Source organism: Hemitrygon akajei, chromosome 14 (assembly GCF_048418815.1).
Source record: "Hemitrygon akajei chromosome 14, sHemAka1.3, whole genome shotgun sequence".
Lineage (NCBI taxonomy): Eukaryota > Metazoa > Chordata > Chondrichthyes > Myliobatiformes > Dasyatidae > Hemitrygon > Hemitrygon akajei.
Window position 1 is genome coordinate 65107126 of NC_133137.1, and position 25701 is coordinate 65132826.

At 39.9% G+C, this 25701-nt stretch overlaps 1 protein-coding gene across 4 annotated transcripts in view; it reads right to left on the bottom strand.

Moving 5' to 3' along the window:
• LOC140738647 (proton myo-inositol cotransporter-like) overlaps window positions 1-25701 on the bottom strand; it is a 209156-nt gene that overhangs the window by 65797 nt on the left and 117658 nt on the right. For all 4 annotated transcript variants that reach the window (XM_073066268.1, XM_073066267.1, XM_073066264.1 and 1 more), the window contains exons 7-9: window positions 6484-6609; window positions 3384-3505; window positions 728-880 (exon numbers count right to left, since the gene is read on the bottom strand). In XM_073066268.1, the coding sequence (XP_072922369.1) occupies window positions 728-880; window positions 3384-3505; window positions 6484-6609 (401 nt within the window). The remainder of the gene's footprint in view (window positions 1-727; window positions 881-3383; window positions 3506-6483; window positions 6610-25701) is intronic.

Sequence of the window (25701 nt, forward strand, 5' to 3'; positions counted from 1 at the left end):
GCACCTACAAATATACCTTAAACATTTTTAAGGAATAAAGTTTTACATTGATTATTAGCAGTGATGGAGGCACAAATAAAAATGTTACCATTGCTGAAAAGGAAGAAAAAACAACAAATAATTAGGACTGTCAATTATAATAATACAAATTGGATAGAAACAAAAGCTTTGTGATTAAAACTTTAGAGCAGTATATAATACTTTAAAAATTGTTTTCCTTTCACTATGCAAGCTGATCAATTGATTAAATAGTCAGAATTACGCTAAATTCTGAATTAAGAGATCCATCAGAATTTACTTATCAAGAAATTTATTGCCAGGCAGTGGTGTCAAACACACTGTATAATCATACAGTGTATCCTAGCTCTGAAGTGTATTCTATTGAATTCTCAAAAATAAATTTGAGACAAAATACCAGTGGTGACACAACAATATAAGAATGTTTAGTATTGAAAATACAGTTGAATTTCAGATCCTTGAAAACTTTCTTCTCTACAAAATGATCACCTATTGATTTTTTATTCAGTTGGTGCTGATTATTCATTATGTATTCCAAATACATCCCTTCAAATGATCTAGAATGGTTTTGTTGAGAACTATGTGTTGTATATTGTATAGCAAGTACTTTTAGACATGAAATTGAGCCAGTGGGAGCCAACATTTTACAATTATCTGTTAATATATAATATATTAAAGAACATTTAGTAAAGTGAAATTCATCTCCTACCATAATATGTGAGATGCTCTGCCAAATGCAAAAATGTCACTGATACAAGGACATTGAAAATCCAGTTGACTCCAGAAGCCATTGCATTCCCTGTACTTCTTGCCCACATGGGATATATTTCAGAATTTACTGTCCAAGGCATAGAACCCATTCCTAAAAAAGGTACAAAATTAAGTCAGAGTTAATCCCATAGAATGAAAATTGTATGTGTAATAATATAACAACGAAGCTGGGCTCCATGGCAGAATGCCACGGAGGAGCTCCTCATCTCAGAATGAAGCCTCTTTGGTATAAAATCTGGCATAGGATTAACAGAGGCTATCAAAACTCAGTTTTTATATCTGACTGCAATTCTAGAACACAGATGTGCAGTTAAACACGGAAGTACAAAGGCTGCTGTGAAAGATACAATGTTTCAAACAGTTCATTGTGATTGTCCTTAATGGTATATATATTCAATGTCTGTGAACATTGGCACATGCTGAATAATGTGTTGAAAGGTCCCATTAGAAAGCTAAGAATGTGATGGCTTAATTACTGTTAAATAATTTCTCCAGTTTTAAATTTTATTTTGAAATTACAGGCACTCGTATTGGAAATCTAAAAGTCATAGTATTTTCCTCTGCCTCTTTTCCCTACTTTTGAATCGCAACAGTATTTCTCCATTTCATTCTGTTTCTTTGTGTATTTTCCATCTGTGTATTTTCTAATTTTGACACTGTGCCTGCGTGAGGTTTCTTCAAACTAATTGGGAGAATTCTGTTATTGGTACCACACCAAGAACAATGTTGGATCACATGGTTAATATGCTTGCAAAAACTGTGGTGGTTGTCAGTAAGATGAACACCAAGCATCATTCTCTATTGTGAATTACAATATATAGATCCATTAGAGAGAGAAACAAGAGACTACAAGTGGTGGAATCCAGAGTAAAAATCACTGGGGGAGTTCAGCAGGCAGACCAGCATCTGTGGAGGTGAAGAAATTGTTGACATTTCAGGTAAAAATCCTTCATAAGGACAGAGTTGAGGTGGGAGATGGGCAGCTTAGACAGAACCTGGCCACCACAGTAGTGTAGCAGTTAGCATGACACTATAGCAGCTTGCGGTGTCAGAATTTAGAGTTCAATTCCAGCATCTTCTGTAAGGAGTTTGTACATCCCATGTCTGTGTGAGTTTTCTTAGGGTGTACCAGTTTCCTTTGTTACATGCCAGCTGCCATAGACCATAGACACAGATTTTAATGTTAAACAAATATATTTTCAATACCTACCCAAAATATAGACAATTAAAACAATTGCTCCCCTAACCAAAAATTAACAGTGCACTGCATCTTAGCTCACAAACTGTGGAGGTCTGAAAACAGTTCCTCCCAAGTCTTACTCAAACAGAGTCCTAGGATGGCAATCCAGAAGGTTCCGGAATCCATAGGAACAGGTACAGGTGTCTGTGAGGAAGGGTTCATAAATCCACATTAAGATGACACAAGGTGACGATCAGGGAAAATTCCAGAGAACAAGTGATTGTCACGTAACACACTGTATAATGAGGTGACAGTCACCGAAGATTCCAGAAGTTGAGTGGTCATCACTTAAATACTAGAGTTCATGCAGGGATAACAAAGTGATGCTCAAGTTCCAAAATCCACATAGGGATATCACAAGGTGACAGTCACGGAATATTCATTAACACCAATGGTCGCCACATAACACACCCGAATCCATGTATGGATTAACAAAATGTGGTCGCCACAGAATACTCCAGAAATCCGAGTATGGATCATACAAAGTGACAGTCATGTATCCAATATGCACTGTGTGCCGCAAATTATCACAATCTTCCGGACACAGAGAAAAATTGGGAATGCCCACTGCTGTAGTGAACTCTTCAACTAACTCAACTCACCTCACTCTCTTGCTGGTAGCTCACAGTCCGTTGCATCGCTTAGCTGCAGAAATTTTCAGAAACCTCCCGACTTCAATCGAAAAAGCCTACACTCGTTTGTTATGACACCATCCCCTACACCCTGTCCAGGCGCCCCTAAATGACACGGTTAATCCAAGCAATGTTGACATGTAACACCTTCCACAGTCCAAAGATGTACTGCCTAGTAGGTTAATTGGTCATTGTAAATTGTCCTATGATTAGGCTAGGGTTAAATAGGTGAGATGCTGGGGTATGTGGCTCATTGGGCCAAAAAGGCCTGTTCTGTGTTATATCTTTAAATAAGTAAATAGCAGTGGTGAGACAGGAATCTGGAGTGACCGCTGGACTGTGGGGTGAGAGATAATGGGAAGATAGGAGGAGAGAGATGAGTAGATGAGGGAGACAAGGAGGGAATGGTCCTTGCAGAAGGCAGAGGAAAGTGGGCAGAAGATGATGTGACATTATTACAGCCAGCAGAAATGGCCAAGGAAGATATGCTGGATCTGGATGTTTGTTAAGTTGTATAGCACACATCTGTACCTAGAACATTTTTCCTTACACTAAAAATTAGTTTTAGAAACTAGATATGCAGTGGTAAAAATGAACTTTACTGCTTTTATCAAGGATTTGTTTATGTAGGAGAGAAGGCTTAGAAAGTCTGTACTGTGCAGTACTGTTAAATGTTCTTTATAACAAAATATATGACCACATGAGCAACAAAAGTTTCATACCTGGTGCAAAAAAAACAAGATACAAGATAAGACCCAGTAACGCTGTCCAGGAATATTTTGTGGGGCAGAAGTTGAATGCCCAAGATACTCCTTCTTTCTTAAACTCAGACTCATTACTGCATCTGTAAGAGACAATGAAGATTATTGCAAGTGATACTGTAATGTAATATAAATGGCAAAATAACATCTTGAAAATACTCCTTGTTGAAGAACAATGTTATGAGTATAAACCTATTCAAGTATTTAATAATTTAAAATTTATTTCAAATTTAAATCAGAAGCAATTTCAAATGACTGCATCAGCTGAGACTGACCAGGGAAATAGACAAGCCAGTACAAGAAGATTCACAGAGAAGTAACCTTACTTCAGCTAATTAGCATTGTGTGAAAATATTCTTTTTGAGAATGTTTATTAATGTAAACTTTTTATTATAGGGTATATAAGGGACCATTCTCCTTTTCTTCCATCAACAATAATGCAATGGCTGAATTCTGTCTGCTCTAAACATGCCCAATAAATTGTTTCCTCATCTTTCTCCTAAGCTGCTTAGGTGGTTATTTTAAACTGATGAACTTCATCACCAAGTCCATAATCAGAAGGATGAAATGAGAACCTGAGCCTATTGTCCACTCGTAAAGCAAATTTGAAGCCTTTGTATTGCTTTTTGTGGCTTAGTGGCAGATGTTGTCAAGTAATACTCCTACACTGATTTTTGCTTTCTTTACAGCATGAAATTATGAAACATTAATGCAAGAAAATTGTTCCACAGTGGGATTCACACAAGGCTCAACACTTAGTCTCATGATGATGAACGATTTAGAGTTAGAAAAGATGAAGGAGCATGAAAAAGATGTCCGATGTTACAAAAATGAGTATTGAGGCTGACCATGAATTGAAAAGTTTAGAAATAAGGAAAAAATTACTGGATAAGGAAGTGGGAAAACTTAACATGTGAGATCTGACAGGCGATGTAATAAAGTAACCAACTACACAATGAGTAGGACAACACAAAAATGTCTGCAGGAACAGAGCTGAAGTGTTTGTTCATTAATTCCTAAAGGTCAACAGAGTGGTTAAAAAGGCAGACAAAGGGGCCTTACTTTATTTAATGAGGCATAGAAAATAAGAGCAGGGATGCAAGTTAAGGCTTTGCAGAACACTACTTAGGCCACAGGATTGTAAAAACAACATATGAGGAAAGATGATTTTGTCGATAAATATCTGAGACATACATAATAAAATTATGGAGGGACAAGGATTCAAACCAACTTGTTCAAAGATTGAAGAGGAAGTGAAGAAATTTTCATTTCACCCAGATGGTGATGGAGATTTTGAACTTTGTACGAAAGGAAAGGTGAGTAAAGGCAGAAAACTTCTAATTGTAAAAAAAAACTGCTTAAGTAACTCAGCTGATCAAACACCATCAGTGAATAGAAAGAAACTTGTTATAAATTCTGGTATAACTGATATACCAAGACAGTAAACTGTTGTGCATTATTCTACTAACACACACTTGTAAGAGTTCTTATTTGATATTTGGATGCTTGAATTTGTTCCTCAATATATTTTATTCAATATTATTGCAAGACATACATTTCTATGGATGTACAGTGAAGAGCATTCTAGTCTGGTATGGAGGCTTCAATGCACAAGAGGCTGCAGAGGATACTGGACTTAGATAGCTCCCTCACAGGCACAACCTCCCCCACATTCAAGGATATCGTCAAGAAGCGGTGGCTCAGGAAGGCAGAATCCACCAGTAAGCGCCCTCAGCATCTGGGACAAGCATCATCTCATTATTACCATCAGGGATGAGGTACAGGAGCCTGAACATCCACACTCAAATGTTTTAGGAACAGTTTCTTCTCCTCTGCTATAAGACCTCTGAATGGTCCATCAACGCTATCTCGTTACCATTTTTTTTTGCAATGTTTTGTAATTTTATGCTTTTGTATTGCACTACTACTGCAAAACAAAAAAATCTCATGTCATCTCAGCAATAAGAAATAGGATTCTGATTCCATCCTACGATGGAACATGTCTTCTCTTCTAAACCCGGCAAGCTGTAAATTAAATGGAAGACGGTGATTTCTTAACTGTTTTGGCACAAATGATTGTTAATATTTCAGGTTCTACCAATAAAAATGTATACCACTACTTCTCTGTTCAACCTTCTATGCATATTTATATATGAATTAAGTGCCATGACAAAAACTGAGTTGGCAAAAGCTGCTGCTTCTATTGACCAAGTATATTTTAAAACAGACAATTTCTCGAAATCCTGTCAAAAGGTTTGACCCTGTTATTCCTGTTTTAGGCACTACTTATTTAGTTTTGTATTTTATGTATTTACACTGTACTGCCGCAAAACAAGTTCATGCTCATAAACAGTAAGTCAGTGCTAGTATATCTGATTCCATGTGGATTAAAAAAAATTATAATTTAAATGTTCAGTATTTAACAGTGCTTGACCACAATGATATTTTAATTGCAGTTTATCACTAATGCACACTTGCAATCCTTTGAAAAGCTATCAGTTTGACCACAAGGTACAGGAGCAGAATTAGGCCATTTGGTCTGCTACATCATATCATCCTGGTTGATCCAATTCTCCTCTCAGCCCCAATCTCCTGCCTTCTCCCTCCTGTGGCAACAGCTTCCACAGAATCACCACTCTTTAGCTGAAGAAATACCTCCTCATCTCCATTCTAGAAGGACACCCCTCTATTCTGAGGCTGTGACCACTGGTCTTAGACTCTCCCACCATATTTGAAGCAAGCAATTTTTTTTTCCAGGAGACAACTTAATTTAAAATAGCATTATTGTACACTTGTCCCGGTTTTGCTACTTTAAGCTGATGTTTAAAGATTTGAAAATAGCACACACATATTCTGGCCATTTTGGACAGACAGCAAAGTAACACAAAGGGTTGCAGATTCATATTTTTGGATGTATATTCTTTGTCAAACACACTTTTGACTCAGGTACAATACTACCTTTTCTTTTTCCATATTTCTCCCAATATACAATCTAGCTTCTCCTTCAATCGGCTTTTTCTGCATTCATAAAGATTAAAAATACACAACTTGAGTCTTGTACCTGCCCCAGGCAGCATTGGTATCGGATTTGTTGCTCACAGGAACACAGGATGATGCTGTTACATTAGAATGTTGCATTTTAAAACAGAAGCCACAGTTTGGATCCAAGATACAACTGTCGCAAAATCTAGAAGTAAAAGAAATCAGTATAAAGTTTGGTAATTTCTGAAGAAAACATATGTATGTTCAAAGTATATTTGATTTACAATATCTCAGAAAGGATTAAAGTGAAATTGTTCCCATATGCCTGTAAGGAGTTTGCATTTTCTCCGCGTGCATTACCTCCAGGTGCTCCAGTTTCCTCCCACAGTCCAAATACCTACCGGTTAGTAGGTTATTTGCTCATTGTAATTAGTCCTGTAATTAGGTTAGCATTAAATTGGGGGATTTGCTGGGCAGTGTGGTTCAATGAGCCAAAAGGACCCACTCCACAGTGTATCACTATAGTAATAAAAATAGTTTACACTATTATGTTTATGGCATTGCAATTTAAGTCATTTTATAGTTCATGAATCACACTTCAAACTCTATTTTTAAGCTTATAAATGATATATGACTTGGCACCAGCTTGAACAGAAATGTATTTTTAACAATATCATATTCTTACAGTCTATTACTTTCATTTTGAAGTAAGCATTTATCACATTTTTTTAATTCTTTCACCTAGAAGTTGCAGTTTATAACATCACTAAGTATGATCAGTGACAGCAGAAGCACCACAACAATCTGGTAAATGCAGTCTCAATCCATTGTCACTGCAATGCCATACAGAACAGAATGAGACTTGCCTGTTCAATCAGGTTAAATTCCATATTAACATATTAATAACAACACTCGCACATTAGAAAATCTGTTAAGCTACTGTTAACACTTTTAATGTAAAGCATAAGATAGGAAAATTAATTTGTCTGATAATATTTTAGTTTGATCTGTATCCTACATAGACAATTTTCTATATATTGATTACAGTGAGATTTCAGAAGCACTCTAAAGCAAGGCCTACACAAAATGTAATGTAGGTCAGCATTAAGAGAAAAGGCACTGAGAAGAAAATGAGAATGCTTCCTCAAGCATTTTCATTAAGTACACCATGGCATGGATATCATCCTCCATATTGAATTTTTTCCCATGTTCAATATCATTTGAAATGGAGTTAGAATATGCTTGCATTTCATGCTAAAATGACAGAACTTCAAAACACTTACAGACAGAAATCTGTTATCTTGCATAATATACAATGACAATAGTTCCACAGAAATGCAAAGATATCTTGCAAGAAGAAAGATAATTGAATGATGTCAGGTCTTTTGTGATGTAACAGGTGCAGATGGTTTTATTGCAAGAACAAATATCCACAGCACAGTGTTTTGTGAACCACCCTTAATATGGACACAGTATACCTCACCATTTATCCAGATATTTTGAAGATGATACAACTGGTGTAATGTATACTATAATGGGCAGACCTGCTAACCTGATGTCAGTAGGAAATATAATACAATCTATTACTAACAATTCGATAGCATTGTAATAGTATGGAAATCCAACAAGACTGCTGTGTGCATACATCTGCTGATGCTTCTGGACACATCATCAGTGATGTTCCTGGAATCATCGGGTGTTTTGGGTCTTTCAACATCATACACCCTTCTCCAGGTGACCCAGCCGGGGCTGATCAGACCCCAGCTTGCGTCCAGATGGATAGCTACACATGACTCCATGGCTCCCCTCTCTTGAGCCACAGCCATCTTGAGGCCCTCTCTGCCGCATCGGCGGTACTGCGGATGGCTCTCCTCTTCCTCTCTCCCTCGATGCCCAAATTGCTGTAGGTCAAATTGCTTGTTGACTGAATTCAGTCAACAAACTTTCCTGAAAGGGGAAATCATGTTTGATAAATCCATTAAAAAAAAATTATAACCAGAATTCATAAGGGAAAACTACTGGTTATGTAGTGTTTGGGCTATCAAGTTGTTGGTAAGATGCCTCAAAAACAAAATATAGACATGGTGATAAGACACTGCTATTGATTGAGGATTCACTAATGGACAGAAAACAAAGGAGCCATGTGGAACGTTTTTGAGTTGGGAGGCTCAGAGTAACGGGGTGGTGCAGGGAAAATACTAAGCAACCTACACAAAATGTTGGAGGAACTCAGCAGGCCAGGCAGCATCTATGGAAAAAAGTACAGTCAAAACTTTGTCAGGTCGAAACTAAAGTCCAGTCCTGACAAAGGGTTTTAGGCTGAAATGTTGACTGTACTCTTCTCCATTAATGCTGCCTGGCTAGTTGGGTTCCTCCAGCATTTTGTGCATGTTGCTTGGATTTCCAGTATCTGCAGACTTTCAATTGTCAGGGAAAATATTAAGTTGGGTGGTGGTGTCGCTTGTAAGGATAATGCAGAATAACCTCTGTGTAAATCAGATAGATGATAGTAACAAGTCATTACTTTTTAAATGGTGAAAAATTGACATTTGTTAGTATTCAGGGGTATCTGGGTACCTTTGTTCACAAATTATTGCACGTTGACATGTAGGAAAAGCAAGAAATGACAAAGTATTGGCTTTTATTACAGGTGGATTTCAGTACAAAGGTGACCCTGGTGAAAACACTTCTCACATTTGGAATGTTGTGTACTTGCCTTGAATACTAAGGATGTGTTTATTACATTAGATTCTGCAGTGAAAAGCAGGGAAGAGGATAGTAAGGTTGCTTCTTGAGAAGACACTAACCAGACTGGGGCCATAGCTTAGAACATTTAAAGAACTGCATTAAAACATTAAAAGAATTCTTAAGAGGCCTGGCAAAATATATACATGTACGATATTTCCTTTCAATGGAGGGGCTAGGGGCAGTGAGGGATCAAGAACCGGTTACAAATTAAGTGAAATTCTGGTGAAATTAGGTGCCCATTGTTACGCCTGTGGCCCCCTCCTTTTTGAGAATCACAGGATCGCTATTGATTCGGGTCAAGAGACCCAGGAAATGAGAGAGAGACACGCAGATTCCTCAATGTTTGGAATGTGTCCTGGGCCTCCGAGAGACAAAGCCACAGATAACGGCCATTATCTCTTGCAGATGGAATTGTGTGGAACTGTACGATTCATCGAAGCCCCCAGGCAATGAACCGAGGGGGGTTGGTGGAGGGCTGGCATCATTCCACCCTGATTGACATCTGAGACCCTGTGCGTCAGGATAAAAGAGGGTCTGTGGGAACAGCCTCTCAGATGCACCAGAAGAAACGCTAGAACTCCTGTAACAGCGTAATAGTGAAAGCCAGTGGAAAAGCCCACGTGAGTCCTTTTCCATTTGCCTCGGAATTGGTGGGTCTTGCCACGGAAGAACGGCTTTAGCTAACACAAAAGGAGAAATCAGCCCCCACTGACTCTCGAAGGATTGACATCATAAAAGGAATGGGCAAGTTTAACTCTCTCTCTTGACTCCAACCAAAGGCTGCAGCCTACAGATTGAATGAACTAAAGTGACTTTTATATTTCCATCGGACAATACATTATCCCCTAGACAACGATAGAGCTATTTCTTATTATTATTATACCTGCGCTTTTAGATTTAGTATGGACGACGTATATTATCTCTATGTTTGCATTGATATTATTTTTGTGTATTTTATCAATAAATACTGTTAAAAATAGTACCATCAGACTTCAACAAACCTCTCTATCTTTGCTGGTAAGTGACCCAGTTACGGGGTACGTAACACCATTAATCATCTTTTATTAACTTGTCCACATCATCCTGCTTCCAATGGGGCAGCAGACAGATCTGCATGCACAATAAAAGAAGCTTTGAAGCAGGTTCCTTTTGCTCCATGATGAACAAAAGATCAGGCAACCAATTGTTTAAATATTCTAAAACAATATGTTACTGGTTTTAGTGCAAGAGAATAATCAATAAGTTGTTGTCTTTACCATATTATGCTTAGTAAAGACTAACCAAGAGTAGAAGCAAACAAACTTGAAGTAAATGGAGAGACAAGAAGGGCTCTAAGAACAAACCAGGAAATTATAGGCTGGTCAACCTGATATCTGTAGTGAATAAGTCATTGGAATGTATGTTAAGGGATAGGATTTATAAGGATTTGGATAGTCAGGGCCTGATTGGAGATAGTCAATGTGGCTTTGTACATGGTAGATCATGTCTAACCAATCTTGTAGAGTTTTCCAAGTGGACCACCAGAAAGGCTTATGAAGGAAAGGCAGTGGACATCATCTTTGTGGACTTTAGCAAAGCCTTTGACAAAAACCCCCAATGAGAGCTTGCCCAGAAGATTCAATTGCTTAGCATTCAGAATGAGGTGGTAAATACAATTCAATACTGCCTTAGTGGACAAAGCCAGAGAGTGGCCATGAATGGTTGCCCCTCTGATTCCACAGGGATTGGTGCTGGGTCTGCTGTTGTTTGTTATCTATATTAATGAATTGGATGATAATGTGGTGAACTATATAAGCAAATTTGCAGATGACACTAAGATTGAGGGAGTAGTGGGAAGCAAGGAAGACTAACAATGCTTGCAGCAGGATCTGGCCCAGATGGGAAAAAAGGGTTGAAAAATTGCAGATGGAATTTAATGCAGTCAAATATGAGGTGTTGCACTTTGGGGAGAAATGAGGGTAGGACTTACATAGTTAACTATAAGGCACTGGGGGGTACAACAGAACATAGGAATATATGTATACAGATCCATAATTGCTTGAAATTCAGGCAGATGGAGCTCATCAACTGTGGTGGGCAGCTCATCTAGAAAAAGTAAAACTCTGATCTCAAACCTTCACTGCCTTGCAGCTATACCCACTCATAGGGAAGGCTTCAAGAGTAAACCCCAAAGAAAATTTGACCAGATCCCAGCCCCCACTCTCTCAAATACTTTAACAGGTAGGAACTCCTGATGATAGCCATTTTAATTCCATTTCCCACTTCCATACTGTGTCCCCATGGATTCCTCTACTGCCAAGTTGAGGCTGCAAACAGATTAAAGGAATAGCATCTCATATTTCATTGTGGTAGCCTCTAAACTGACAGCATTGGTTTTGCTAACTTGCAGTAACCATTCCCCTCTGCGATTCCCCCCCCCCCACCCCATTGCTTTTGCCTATTCTTCTGGCTTGATTACCTTTTCTCTTTTCCTTTCCTTTCCCTCATGATCTGAACATCACCAACACCCTCCTCCCTTAGTTCCTCCTCTTTCCATTTATTGCATGGCCCACTGCCCATTTTGTTCAGACTTTTGTCTCTCCCATCTATTACCTTCCAGCTTCTCTCATTGTTCCTACTCTTCCGCCACCTTCCCACTTTGCCCCTCTCAACTTGACTCATATTTCACCACCAGCTCGTGCTTTCCCCTTCACTATCCCCCATCCTTTTATTCTGGATTCTGCCCTTCTTCCCAGCCCCAATGAAGGGCTTCCAACCAAAACGTCAACTGCTTATTTCCTTCCGTAGATGATGTTTATCTTGCTCTGTTGCTCCATGCTTTGTGTGTGCCAAAGGCAATCAACTCTCAGCAATTCCATTCAAGTGAAACAGTTAGTGAGCAGATGAACAACTGTACATTATGAAGTAGTACAGAACATATTTAGTATGCATCAGAACTTTCCATGCAGATCACATGATCACAGCAAACACGTAGCTCAAAGCACTGAAGAAATTAGTGATGATGAATCTATTCCTGATATTAGTATAATTGTTACAGAACAGCAATGAGTAAAGAATTCTCATGGAACTAATTCAATGCCAGATAAAATAACCTTCTTGGAGATCAAGCAGAACCTAATCCACAGGCTAAATCTTCAATGACTCTTCTCCTCAGAGGAAAAGATTGATGAATACAATGTAAATTTTTGGTATAGAACAATGGCATGGTGTAAATATAAAGAATAAGGAACACCTGCTTGTGTTCCTTGCTGTTAAGACTAGAATAAAGAATGCAATCATGTTTTGAATGTCCAGTGAACATGAATGTAGTTGGAACCGCCAGTAATCCTGCAGAATCCAAATTGACTCAAGATATATTATAATCTTCTAGGGTAACCAGCATTGTGTCAAGATGCAAAAATGATTGTAGGCATTTGTAATTTTGACCTAAAATGGTAGAACTATTAGACTTCAGGAATTTAAAAAATTAGTTAACAAAGAAAACAATGAATGTGGCAAGATACATTGTAAACATTCTCAATTTAATCCTAATATTAATGTGCAAAAGTAAACATACAAATTGTTAACATTGTGCTTGCACAACTTACTTTTATTTGCTGATTTTAAGCCCTGAAAGCTACGTTTTGGAACAGTTGTAAGCCCAGAATGGGATTCAGATACACAACAATCTTGTACTTAATGTCAATAAGACCAAAGAGCTGATTGTGGACTTCAGAAAAGGTAAGTTGAGGGACCACAAACCAATTCTCAGAGGGATCAGAAGTGGAGAGAGTGAGCAATTTCAAGTTCCTGGGTATCAATATCTCTTAAGGATCTAACCTGGTCCCAACATATCGATGCAGCTATAAAGAAGGAATTTGAGGAGATTTGGTTTGTCACTAAAACATCTACAGGTGTACCGTGGAGAGCATTTTGACAGGCTGAATCACAATCTGGTTTGGGGGGGCTGTGGGGGCTAATGCACAGGATCGAAAGAAGCTCCATCATAGGTACTAGACTGCATAGTATCCAAGACATCTTCAAGGAGCGGTGCCTCAGAAAGGCAGTGTCCATCATTAAGGACCCCATCACCCACTTCTCACTGTTACGTCAGGAAGAAGATGCAGAAGTCTGAAGACACACACTCAGCGATAAAGGAACAGCTTCTTCCTACTGCTATCCAAAGTCTAAATGGACATTGAATCCATTAACACAAACTCACTTCTTTTTAAATTTCTGTTTTAGCACTATTTTTAATTTAACTATTTAATCTATATACTACCTCAATCCATTTATTTATTTTTCTCTATATTCTCTTGTATTGCTTTGTACTGCTGCCGCCAAGTTAACAAAATTTCATGACATATGCCGGTGATATTAAACCTGATTCTGATTCTAAACAAACCATCCATGAAGAACTAACTCTGAATCTCAATGCTGCATTGTGCTAAATTACTAGTTTAGCAATTCTCGTACACAAATTGATTCTCAAGTCAAACTAATCGTTCTCCTTTACATTGGGAAGACAAGTGTAAGGGTAAAGTATACAGCTGTGGCAAAATGATTAACAAACCCAACCAAACGAGTTAAACCAACTGCAGATTTGACTCACAGATCATGCTTCAAAGAACCCCTCTATTGCCCATTCAGCTAGACCATCAGCAGTGCCCCATGTGCTTTGTTGTCCAAGAAGAGAAAATGTAGTTGTTCGGGAACCAAAATATCAAGAAAACTGCTGGCCCAGACCTTGTCTGCCCTGCCATCCTTAAACACTGTGCTAATCATCTGTCTATAGTCTTTACAAACATTTTCAATCAGTTTCTTAAACTATGAACTGCTCCAGTGTGTTTCCAGAAATGTTATCATTCCAGTCTCTAAAAAAAAATCAAAGGTCTCTGGACTCAAAGACTACAGGTCAGTTGCACTCACATCAGTTATAATGAACACTTTTGAAAGGCTCATCATCTCATTTCTCAAATGTATAACTCAATTTTCTATATCTGCTGCATTTCACCTACAGAGCTAGCAGATCTGTTGATGTTGCAGTTAACATTGGTCCTGAACTCAGACAGACATACTTTATTGATCCCAAGGGAAATTGGGTTTTGTTACAGCCGCACCAACCAAGAATAGTGAAGAAATATAGCAGTATAAAACCATAAATAATTAAATAATAATAAGTTAATCATCCCCAATGGAAATAAGTCTATTGGCTCAGGGTGTTTGACACTCCGAGGGAGGAGTTGTAAAGTTTGATGACCACAGGTAGGAATGACTTCCTATGTTACATCTCAGTGGAATGAGTCTCTGGCTGAATGTACTCCTGTGCCCAACCAGTACATTATGGAGTGGATGGCAGTCATTGTCCAAGATGGCATGCAACTTGGACAGCATCCTCTTTTCAGACACCACCGTCAGAGAGTCCAGTTCCACGCCACAACATCACTGGCCTTACGAATGAGTTTGTGATTCTGTTGGTGTCTGCTACCCTCAGCCTGCTCCCCAGCACACAACAGCAAACATGATAGCACTGGCCACCACAACCTCGTAGGACATCCTCAGTATCGTCCGGCAGATGTTAAAGGACCTCAGTCTCCTCAGGAAATAGAGACAGCTCTGACCCTTCTTGTAGACAGCCTCAGTGTTCTTTGACCAGTCCAGTTTATTGTCCATTCGTATCCCCAGGTATTTGTAATCCTCCACCATGTCCACAGGTCCACCACCAGCTTCTTAGTCTTTTTCACATTAAGCTGCAGATGTTTCTGCTCGCACCATGTGACAAAGTTTCCCACTGTAGCCCTGTACTCAGCCTCATCTCCCCTGCTGATGCATCCAACTATGGCAGAGTCATCAGAAAACTTCTGAAGATGGCAAGGCTCTGTGTTGAAGTCCGAGGTGTAGATGGTGAAGAGAAAGGGAGACAGGACAGTCCCCTGTGGAGCCCCAGTGCTGCTGACCACTCTCTCTGACACACAGTGTTGCAAGCGCACGTACTGTTGTCTGCCAGTCAGGTAATCAATAATCCATGACACCAGGGAAGCATCTACCTGCATCACTGTCAGTTTCTCACCCAGCAGAGGGCGGATGGTGTTGAACTCACTGGAGAGGTCAAAAAACATGACTCTCACAGTGCTCGCCGGCTTGTCCAGGTGGGCATAGACATGGTTCAGCAGGTAGACGATGGCATCCTCAACTCCTAGTCCAGGCTGATAGGCGAACTGGAGGGGGTCTAAGTGTGGCCTAACCACAGGCCGGAGCTGCTCTAGAACATGTCTCTCCAGGGTCTTCATGATGTGGGAGGTCTGTAGTCATTGGAGCCACAGGGGCGCGGCATCTTCGGTACAGGAACGAGGCAGGACATCTTCCACAGCACAGGAACCCTCTGGAGACTCAGGCTCAGGTTGAAGACATGGTGAAGTACTCCACATAGCTGGGGGGGACAGGTTTTGAGCACCCTGGGGCTGACACCATCCGGGCCTGCAGCCTTGTTTGGGTGGAGATGTTTCAGCTGTCTTCTCACTTGTTCAGCTGTGAAGCCCACTGTGGTGGTTCCAGGTGTGTCGGGGGGTGTAGTCACGAGAGCAGGATGGGGGGCTGTGAGGAGGGGTAGGAGGGGAGAGTGGAGTATGTGTTGGTTGGGGGTCGACAACAGATAAATCATGTAGGGGATGGGCAGGGGCCACAGTGTCAAATCTGTTGAAGAACAGGTTAAGTTCACACTACAATGCCTCGACACTCCAGTTGCATACTGGATGTAAGGATTCTCTTTGTTGACTTCAGTTCAACTTTCAATCCCATCATCCCAAAGCTACTGCAAGAGAAACTCTCCAAACTTAATCTGCCAGGTTCCATCTGCAGGTGGATTACAAACTTCCTCTCTGACAGGAGGCTGTATGTGAGACTAAGCAAGCACATCTCCACATCCTGCTCACTCAGCGTAAGTTGTGTTCTCTCCCCTCTCCTGTTTCTGTACACTCCAATGACTGCAACTCCAGGGCTCCATCCATTAATGATAAAAGTTAGTGGAAATAACATTGTGGACACTACCTACCCTGTAAGCTGCCTTTTCCTGAACCTCCCTTCTGTAAAGTGCTATAGGGTGATTAAAGCAAAAGCTTAATAGCATCTTAGAAGTTTCTCTACCTTACCCCCACCCCACCACCCCGGCAGTTAATCTAATTAACCATTCACACTGTGCAGTTCTGAATGTCCAGTTACTGGAACGATGTAGAGACTTTAGAAAGGGGACAGAAGAGGTTTCCAGGATGCTGCTTGAATTTTGGGGTGTAAGGTAGAAGAAAAAGTTTGAGATATTTGGGTATCTTCCTCTAGAGTATCAGAGCAGAAGGCTGATTGATATGAATATTTCAATTTATAAGAGGCAGAATCTCTTTCCAATGTAGGAATGTCAGAACTAGAAGGCATGCATTTCAACTGAGGTAAGGGGGGGGGGGGGGGGGGGAGAGAGAAGTTGCAAAGGCGATGTGCTAGGCAATTTGTTTTGTGTTTGTAGACACAGAGTGGTAATGCTTAAATACAGATACAATAGTGGTGTTTAACAGGCTTTTAGGTGGGCACATGAACATGCAGTAATAGAGGGATACGGAGCAAGTGCAGGCAGAAGAGATTTGGTGCAATTTGGCATCATGTTTGGCTCAGACATCATGGAGCAAAGGTGCTACTCCTCTACTATACCATTCTAGGTTTTATAATTACGTGACAAAATTTTGGAGGCGCCAGTATTCTTTCATTTATGCCATGTTAATTCCTCATTATGTTGTTGCAGCATATCGTTTCACAAAATAATCCTCATGAGGTCCCTTGTAAAAGGAAAAACATTTATTTGCCACCTACTGTGGCCCCAGGGCTTTGTATTGTTTGCTGCAATGAGTTTTTTCTCCCCCATAGAATTAGCATTTTATTCAGCATGGACGGAGTTAAAGAAAGAGATCATTGCCTTAAACACATAGAAGTTGCCTGAAGTAATCCACCAATCCCAAAATAATGCATTTCAGCATACCTTCGCAATTTAAATTTCCTGTGACATTGATGTTCCTTCCCCAAGCCACAGAGACAGGATTAGCTGAGTGATCAGATTCTTATTAAAGAATTGACTTGAAGTCAATATAAATCCGTAAGTCAGGAATGGAGATTGGTGAAAAGGCAGATTCAGGGGTAGGGCCAGAGAATAGAGAGATCTGGAGATTGGAATGAATATTTTCTACACAGCTGAACACCTCCATTAACATTGCACAGGGAGCTAAACCAAGAGAAGAGATGGTAGTTAATTGGTATTTGAACTCACAGACTTTATTGTGAGAAAACAGGGCCAGCCAGAAATCAAACATTCCCAGCTATCCAGCAATTAAACTACAGGATTTTTCACCACAAATAGTCAGATAGGCAAATCATACCAACATAGTACTGACTGTTTGGCTTAGATAGTGAGGTTATAGGAAAGTGTAGATGTAGCCACTTCCTGAACTGTCATTGCAATTGTTGTTGAGCTGAGCATCACCCTCCAATGTGCCTGAACACCAAGCCCTTTGCATAATCATTCAGATTATCGTAAATTTGATTTGACAACAAATCAGGTGAAGAGAAAGAAAATATGCCAAAATAAAAAAATGTTTTTTTTAAAAAAAAGTATTCAGAGTTTTGGAAAATTGAGAATCCACATTTGTTTCAGATGCCAGATGTAATTTCACTATAATTAAGACCTACCAGGCCATTATAAACATGCACAGTCTGAGACAAGCCACAACCTTTTCAAAGTGGAGTTTACAAATTCATAAACTTCATGACCCTCCCTGTACTTTAACACCAAGACCCTCGTACAGCCAAGCAGCTTAGGCTACGTCCACACTAGACCGGATAATTTTGAAGACACCGGTTTCAAGTAAAAACGATAGGCATCCACACCAAGCAGGTTTAAAAATACCTCCATCCACATTAAAACGTGTATTTGGGCGAATCTCTTCCTACCGGGCATGCGCAGGACACATCTACAGAAAACAAGCAACATGTTTAGTGTTGAAACTCGCTGTGAATGTCTGCATTTGTGCAGTTACAGACTGGAAAAACTTAAAAGGAAACTGCCAAACGATGGACAGCTGTTGACTCTCGCACAGGACTTAAGACTGAAAAAAACAAATACTGGAGTGTATGGAGGCAATTGACAGGGAGTTCACGGACAGTATGACCCAGATGACAACAAACACTCAAAAACTAACTCTGTTGCACTAATAAAGCACCTTGTTAAATGTATAAAACATGTCAGCATCAGTGTTATCTTGTATTTCCATAAAATGTTACATTAGGCCGTTAAACATCTATTGTCAGAGAAATACTTGCATAATAGGTAAACCACCTTCATACAAGCAAGGACAGAAAACAGGGCAAAGTGAGTATACTTATTTATTCAGTAAGTTATCGGTCAAAGTATTTGGTGAGTACATTTCTAACTCTTCTGGCTTCAGTCTCATTGCCATTTGTTCTGAAATTGTTACGTTGTGTGGGAGTTGCATTTGGGAAAACAATGAAATGCCACCATCTGTTCTGGCAGGTCATGACAGCGTTTCTAGGAATCTCCGGTTACCCCATCCACACTACTCTTGCCCACGTGGCGTTTTCAAATATACACACACTGGAGGGCGTTTTAGAAAAGCTCCATTTTCGGGGGAGGAAAACGACATTTAAGCGTGGACGGAGGGTGAAAACGAAGAGAAAAAGCTTCGGTTACGAATTTATTCGGTCTAGTGTGGATGTAGCCTTAATTTGCAACTTCCTGATTTCTGCATTTAACTGCATAGTCACAGTTGTTGCAAACTTCTGTCCACTTTACACTTACGCAATTTAATAGTTTCATCAACACTTCTACTGAAAAATCCATGGTTATCAATAAGTGAGGTCTGATAATGGGAGAAAATAAATCAGACCAATGTTCATATTACTTTTAATCATTGCTGAAGATTTTGGAAGTTATTAATGGGATCAAAATTACTCTAAAGTGTGATTCTCATTTTCCTCTACAAATTTGTCTCTTGTTCTATTTTTACTTTACAATTGTTAATGAATGATCTCTACATTTCTTGGATAACATCGGGATAGATGTCAAAGAAAATCACGATCAAATTCAGAGGAGCATCTCTCATGTTATGTAACCCAATAAGCAAAGGGTGCCATGGATGCCAAGAAGGGCTGGCATAATTCAAGTTATTCAGGAAGGTGCATACAGAATTATTTGTCTGTGTTAATTTTATTAACACATATTGAAAATGTTAATCATTTCCAATCTACATGCCAATGAAATTCCACCATCCTAGAAGACACGGTGAAAGTGAACTTCCTATGTCAATAATCGGAAGTATTTCATTGATACTTTGTTAACTCCTTTTTCTGTGGCGGACTTCTTTAAAAAACATTCACTATTCCCTTTATAAGAAACTTAGCAAGTATGGTGTTTGTGCAAAAAATACAAACTACTGGCAAAACTCAGTGGGTCAGGTAACATCTGTAGAAGCAAACGGATAGTCAATGTTTTGGATTGGGACCCTGCAGCAGAGGCAAAGTGTAGAGAGAAGATGATAAAAAGTGAGTAATAAAAAGGTCAGGATGAGGGGTGCGGCAGGGACCAGAGAGTGATAAGTGGATCCAATTGAGGAGGGTTAATGGGCAGATGTAACCAGGTGGGGAAGGGGGTAATAGAGATACCAGCAGAGTCTAGCAGGTAATTAGCAGAGACAAAAGGCTGCAGTTGGTATCTAATGAAGGTGATAAGTGGAACCAAATAAGGAGGGATGCTGAGCACATTTGACCGGTGGTGGGGTGGAGTAATGGGTGATAGGCAGATGGAACGATAAGGGGAAAGTAAAAGCTGGTTTATTCAGGATTGCGTGGGAAATGAAGGTCTGTGAGAGGGGATTTGGATGGATCAGGAGGACAGAGAAACTAACAAATGAATCTGAGTTACCTGAAATTGGAGAATTCAATGTTTATGCCAATGGGTTGTAGGCTACCCAGGTGGAATGGTGGAATACGAGGTGATATTCCTCTAGCTAGTCTTTAGCTTGATCCTGGTAGAGGATAGACAGGTCGATACGGGAACAGGGAGTGGAACTAACAGGGCTTGCAGCTAGGAATTCAACTGGCAACTGTGGATAGATGGTCAACAAAGTGGGCCGCCCAGAATATTTTTGGTCTCACCAACGTACAGTAGCTATATCGAGAGCACTGAAGACAATAGACAGTGTTGCAGCATGTGCATGTCAATCTCTGCCTCACCTGAACAGGATGATTAGGTTCCAGTATGGTGGGGAGAGGTGGTTTTGGGATAGGTGTTACACTTTTTACGTTTGCAGGGAAAAGTGCTAGGAGCAAGGAGGGGTAGGTGGGGAAAGTGCTTCCTACAGAAAGCAGTGGAATGTGAAGATGTGACTAGAGGTGGGAACATGATACAGCTGGCAAAAATAACAAAGCAATGATATCCTGGATGCAGAGGCTGGTAGGGTGAAAGGGAATGACCAAGGGAACCCTACCTCTGTTCTTCCTGGTGGGAGGTGGAGTGAGAGCATAAGTGTGGGAGATGGAGAATATGTGGGCGAGAGTACCATCAACCAGAGGGAAAACCATGTTTCTTGCAAAATGAGGAACTTCAAAAGTCCTCAAGTGGAAAGTCTCATCTTGAAAACAGATGTAGAAGAGACAAACTGAAAGGTATGGTGTTCTGACAACAGACAGGGTGGGAGGAGGTGTAGTCTAAGTAGCTATGGGAGTCGGTGAGTTTATAGTACTTGTCAGTATATAGTTTGTCTCCCGAGATGGAGACAAAGATCTAGAAAGGAGGGAGAAGTGTCATGAATAGTTCGTGAATTTGAGGCTAGGGTGTAATTGGTAGCAAAGTTGACTAAACTAATGTGCAAGAGGTAGCACCAATGAAACTAGTATGCAGTGGAAAGAACATTAGAAATTGGTGCCAGAACAAGTTTGGAACAATAACTGCATCACAGAGCTAAATAATATTCATGTTTGTATATGACATTCATATTGAATTAACATTGATAATATGGCACATATCTATATCCACTTTCCTTTGGTTAGCTTAATTGTTATCTAACTTTTTTAAATAGCTGGATTGAGCTCATCGCACACACAAAAGTTCTAATCACATAAGTCCACTTTGCAAACAACTCATTCAACCACTTCTTTTAGCCGCTGATTGACGCTTCAATATTGACAATTTCTGCTTCAACCAGTTGCCTAAGCAGTGCAGCAGATTAGATTACAAAGAATAAGCTTGAATAAAAGTACTTTGCATTGGGTATATGGAACATGAGTTAAGATTGTGAGTGTAAATAGCTCATGATCTGTTTTGAGAGATCTTTCCAGAGTATAGAAAGAACAGTGGATTCTGGTTAACTAGGACACATCAGGACCAGTATATTTTGGCCCAATTAAGTGGCTGTACCAATTAGTCAAAGTTTCACGGAAATACTTAATAAAAGTATTCTAACTGATGAATTATTCACTTAAATGAAATACAGAACAAATTAGAACACTAACACTATACTATTACAAACTATGTATTAGCTCTAATAAGTATTGATGGAAGAATTCATCACTGCTGTGTTCTTTTGATTGACTGTAAATGAACAAAAATCAGCAAACACCAAGTGTAGATAATGGTCTACCTTTGTTGCTTCATGCAGAGAGTGGTGAGTGCATGGAATGGGCTGCCGGCAAAGGATATGGAGGCGAATACAATAGGGTCATTTAAGAGACTCTTGGATAGGTACATGGAGCTTAGAAAAATAGAAGGCTATGAGTAACCCTAGGTAATTTCTAAAGTAAGTACATGTTCGGCACAGCATTGTGGGCCAAAGCACTTGTACTGTGCTGTAGGTTTTCTATGTTTCTATGTTAAATACAACAGAATAAAATTAAAGAAATGTAGAGGGAAAAGAGGACACAAGTTGTCAAGGAAATACTTAAAGTACATTTACGACAAGAGGTAATAATGGAAGGAGTTGGCTTCAACATAAAAAAAGAACCAGAGGATATAAATGAAGTATTAAATGACTTCAACAGGGAGAGGTTTGGGAATGAAGTGAAAAAGTTCCAAAAATTATCATTAAGGAGGTACTAGATGCCTTAGCAGACAAAGTTAAATAAATCCCCAGGGCCTTTCCCAGGTTGCTATAATGACAAGGCAGGAGCTTGCTAGGCCCTGACAAAAGTTTTAAAATCTTTGTTCATCATGAATAACATGCCAGATGGTTGGAGGAATAGCAAATATGAAACCTTTGTTTAGATACCATAAAAGAACATCAGGGATAAGCCAGATGACAACAATCCTAAGTCTAATATCAGTGATAGGGAATTTATTTGAACATGTTCCACGAGAATGAGTCTACACGTGGAAAAGCCAAAAATAATCAGAGTTTGTCAGCATAGCTTTGTTAATGGGAGATTCTGTCTAACCAATTTTGTGATTTCCCCCCCAAAAATTAATAATATATGTAGTGTGGTTGACGTGGTTTACATCAACTTTAGTAAGGCCTTTGATGGAGTCTCACATAGGAAACTGGTTCAAAAGGTTAGAGCTCAAAGTTGGTGCATTGGATACAAAACTGGTTTAGTAACAGGACATAGAGAGTGATCATTGAGTCAGCGTTATTCTGATCAAAAACCATCCCTTTGGCCCAACTCATCAATACCAACCAAGGTGTCTTCCTGAGCTAGTGCAACTTGCCTGCACTTAGACCATATCCCTTTAAACGTTTGCTATACAGTGCCTTGAAAAAGTATTCAGTTGCCACAACTATTATCACATTTTACAGTCTCATTTTCTAACTTTTAATATATAGAGGTAAGATTTTTTGTACTAATCTACAAAACATCGTGCATCATGCTAAATTAAAAGAAAAATTCCAAAACCCATTAACTATTTACTAAAAATGACTCATTTACAGTAACAAAAGGTCTAGGCTGAGTACTTTTACGATACACTGTAAACAGATTTGTCCAAAAGCATTTTAAAAGTAGTGATGTTGGAAAATGCATGGTCATGTACTTTGGTAGAAGAAACAAATGTGCGGACTATTTTCTAAACGGAGAAAATCCAAATATCTGAGATGCAAAGGGACTTGGGAGCATTTGTGCAAAACACCCTAAAGGTCAACTTGCAGGTTGAGGCAGTAAGGAAGGCAAATGCAATGTTATCACTCATGAATGAATGAATGAATGAATCTTTATTGTCACTATACATAGATACAATGAAACACTGTTTGGCTTCCTCTCAAGCAATTAAACAAAGCGGTAGATAAAAACAAGACAGTAATAGAAAAACAGTATTAAATAGATAAGTTGCAGCAGCACCAGAATATCACAGTAATGCGCAAAGTGCCGTTAGTGCAAGTATTTGAGTCCTTGTGTGTGCATGTGTGTGCTCACAGTTTCAATCATGTTCTGTGAGAGTGGTGTGATGGAGGCCACAGCTCTGGGGTAGAAGCTGTTCCTCAGTCTATTTGTTCTGGCTTTTAGTGTCCTTATTATAAGAGCAGGGATGTGATACTTAAGGTTTTATAAGGCATGGTGAGGCCTCACCACGAGTATTGTGAACAGTTTTGGGTTCCTCATCTATGAAAAGATGTGCTGGCATTGCAGAGGGTTCAGAGGAGGTTCACATGAGGAACGTTTGATGACTCTGGGGCTGTACTCGCCGGAAATCAGAAGGATGAGGAAGGTTCTCATTGAAACCTTTCAAATGTTGAAAGGCCTGGACAGAGTAGATGTGGAAAGGATGTTTCCATGGTGGGGGAGTCTAGGACAAGAGGGCACAGCCTCAGGATAGATGGGCATCCACTTAAAACAGAAATGCGGAAAAAGTTCTTTAGACAGAGGGTGGTGAACTTGTGGAATTTGTTACCACAGGCAGATGTGGAGGCCAGGTTGTTGGGTGTATTTAAGGTGGAGATCGATAGGTTCTTGTTTGGCCATGGCATGAAAGGTAATGGGGAGAAGGCTGAGGAGGGGTTAAAAGGATCAGCCATGATTGAATGGTAGAGCAGACCATTAGGCCAAATGGCCTAATTCTGCTCCTGTTACCTGTCTCGTGAGCATGATGTAATTGTCTCATGATATTGGTATGATGTAATTGTCTCATGACAATGGGATGATGTGATGTCACATGATGGCATGTTCCAGCCAGTATAAAAGGGGAGACCGTAGTTTGTTGCGTAGTCACAGTTGGTGGTTATGTAATGGGGGGCGAGGGGGAGCGGGAGAGAAGAATTGCCAGCTTTGTACAAACCGAAAGAATTGGGTAGAAATCAGCGGCGTTCTGTGTGTCTCAAACATGATTGACGTGGATTGTGGCACACACTTTTGGTTAACCCCTGCATGGTCTCGGATGTTGTGTGGTGACCACCTCCGGCAAAAGGTCAGTCACTTTTGAGAAATCTTATTCTTCGGGATCTCTTCGGAAAAGGCATTTCTCGGCAGGGATCTGTGTCAACAGTTTTGTCTTTTCTTCAAGAATCTCTTCATCAAGGGTTTGGGAAGTCTCTCCTCTCACTTACTCTATGAATCATATGGACTTCTTAAACTACCACTTTAAGACTGAGTTTGAGTAAGATCTGTTAAGAATTGTCTCTAAGTTTGACTGCTTGATAACGATAAACGCATAACACTGTTAACTTCCGTTTAAGTTAGTTGTTTGTTTACTTTTCTATGTTTTTTAATAGAGGTTAATAAATTCCATTGTTTGTTTATAAAAACCCGACTCAAATTTCATATCTATTGCTGTTGGTACATAACACTCCTATGTCTTATGTTGTTATATCTGCCTCCACCATTCCCCTGGCAGCTTGTTCTATAAACTTACCACCCTCTGAGTGGAAAAAAAGTGTCTTTCAGTTGTTCTCTAAATCTTCCCTCTCACCTTAAACCTACACCCCTTTGTTTCAGACAACTATATCTGGGACTAAGGTTATGATTACCTTATCTATGCTCTTATGATTTTATTAACCTCTCTAACATTACACCCTCAGCCTCCCTTGATTCAGGGGAAACAGTCCCAGCCTATCCAGTCTATTCTCTTAAGTCAAGCCCCACCATTCCCCACAACATCCTTGCCAATCTTTCCTGGACTCTTGTCCTGCTTAATCACATCCTTTCTCTAGTGTAGTGGTCACCAACCTTTTTAAGCCCAAGATCCCCTACTTTGGCCTTAGTGAAAGGAAAGATTGACCCCAGATCGATTAGTTACATGCATGTGCATTGGGGCAGAAAAGACCGGAAGTAAAACCCCGCAACCTGGAAGTAGAAATAATGTATAAACCAGGGGTACCCACCCTTTTTTGCACTGCGGACTGGTTTAATATTGACAATATTCTTGCGGACCGGCTGATGGGGATGGGGGGGTGGGGGGATGTTAAACACAACTGGAATACAGCGATACTCGAAGCAGGTTCCTTATGTCCAGTCTATTCCGCAATTTAGTTTTCACAGCTCTCGGCACTTAGCTGCTGTCCCACTTGCTCACATTTTTTCCGCTCAAAAAACTCAACGG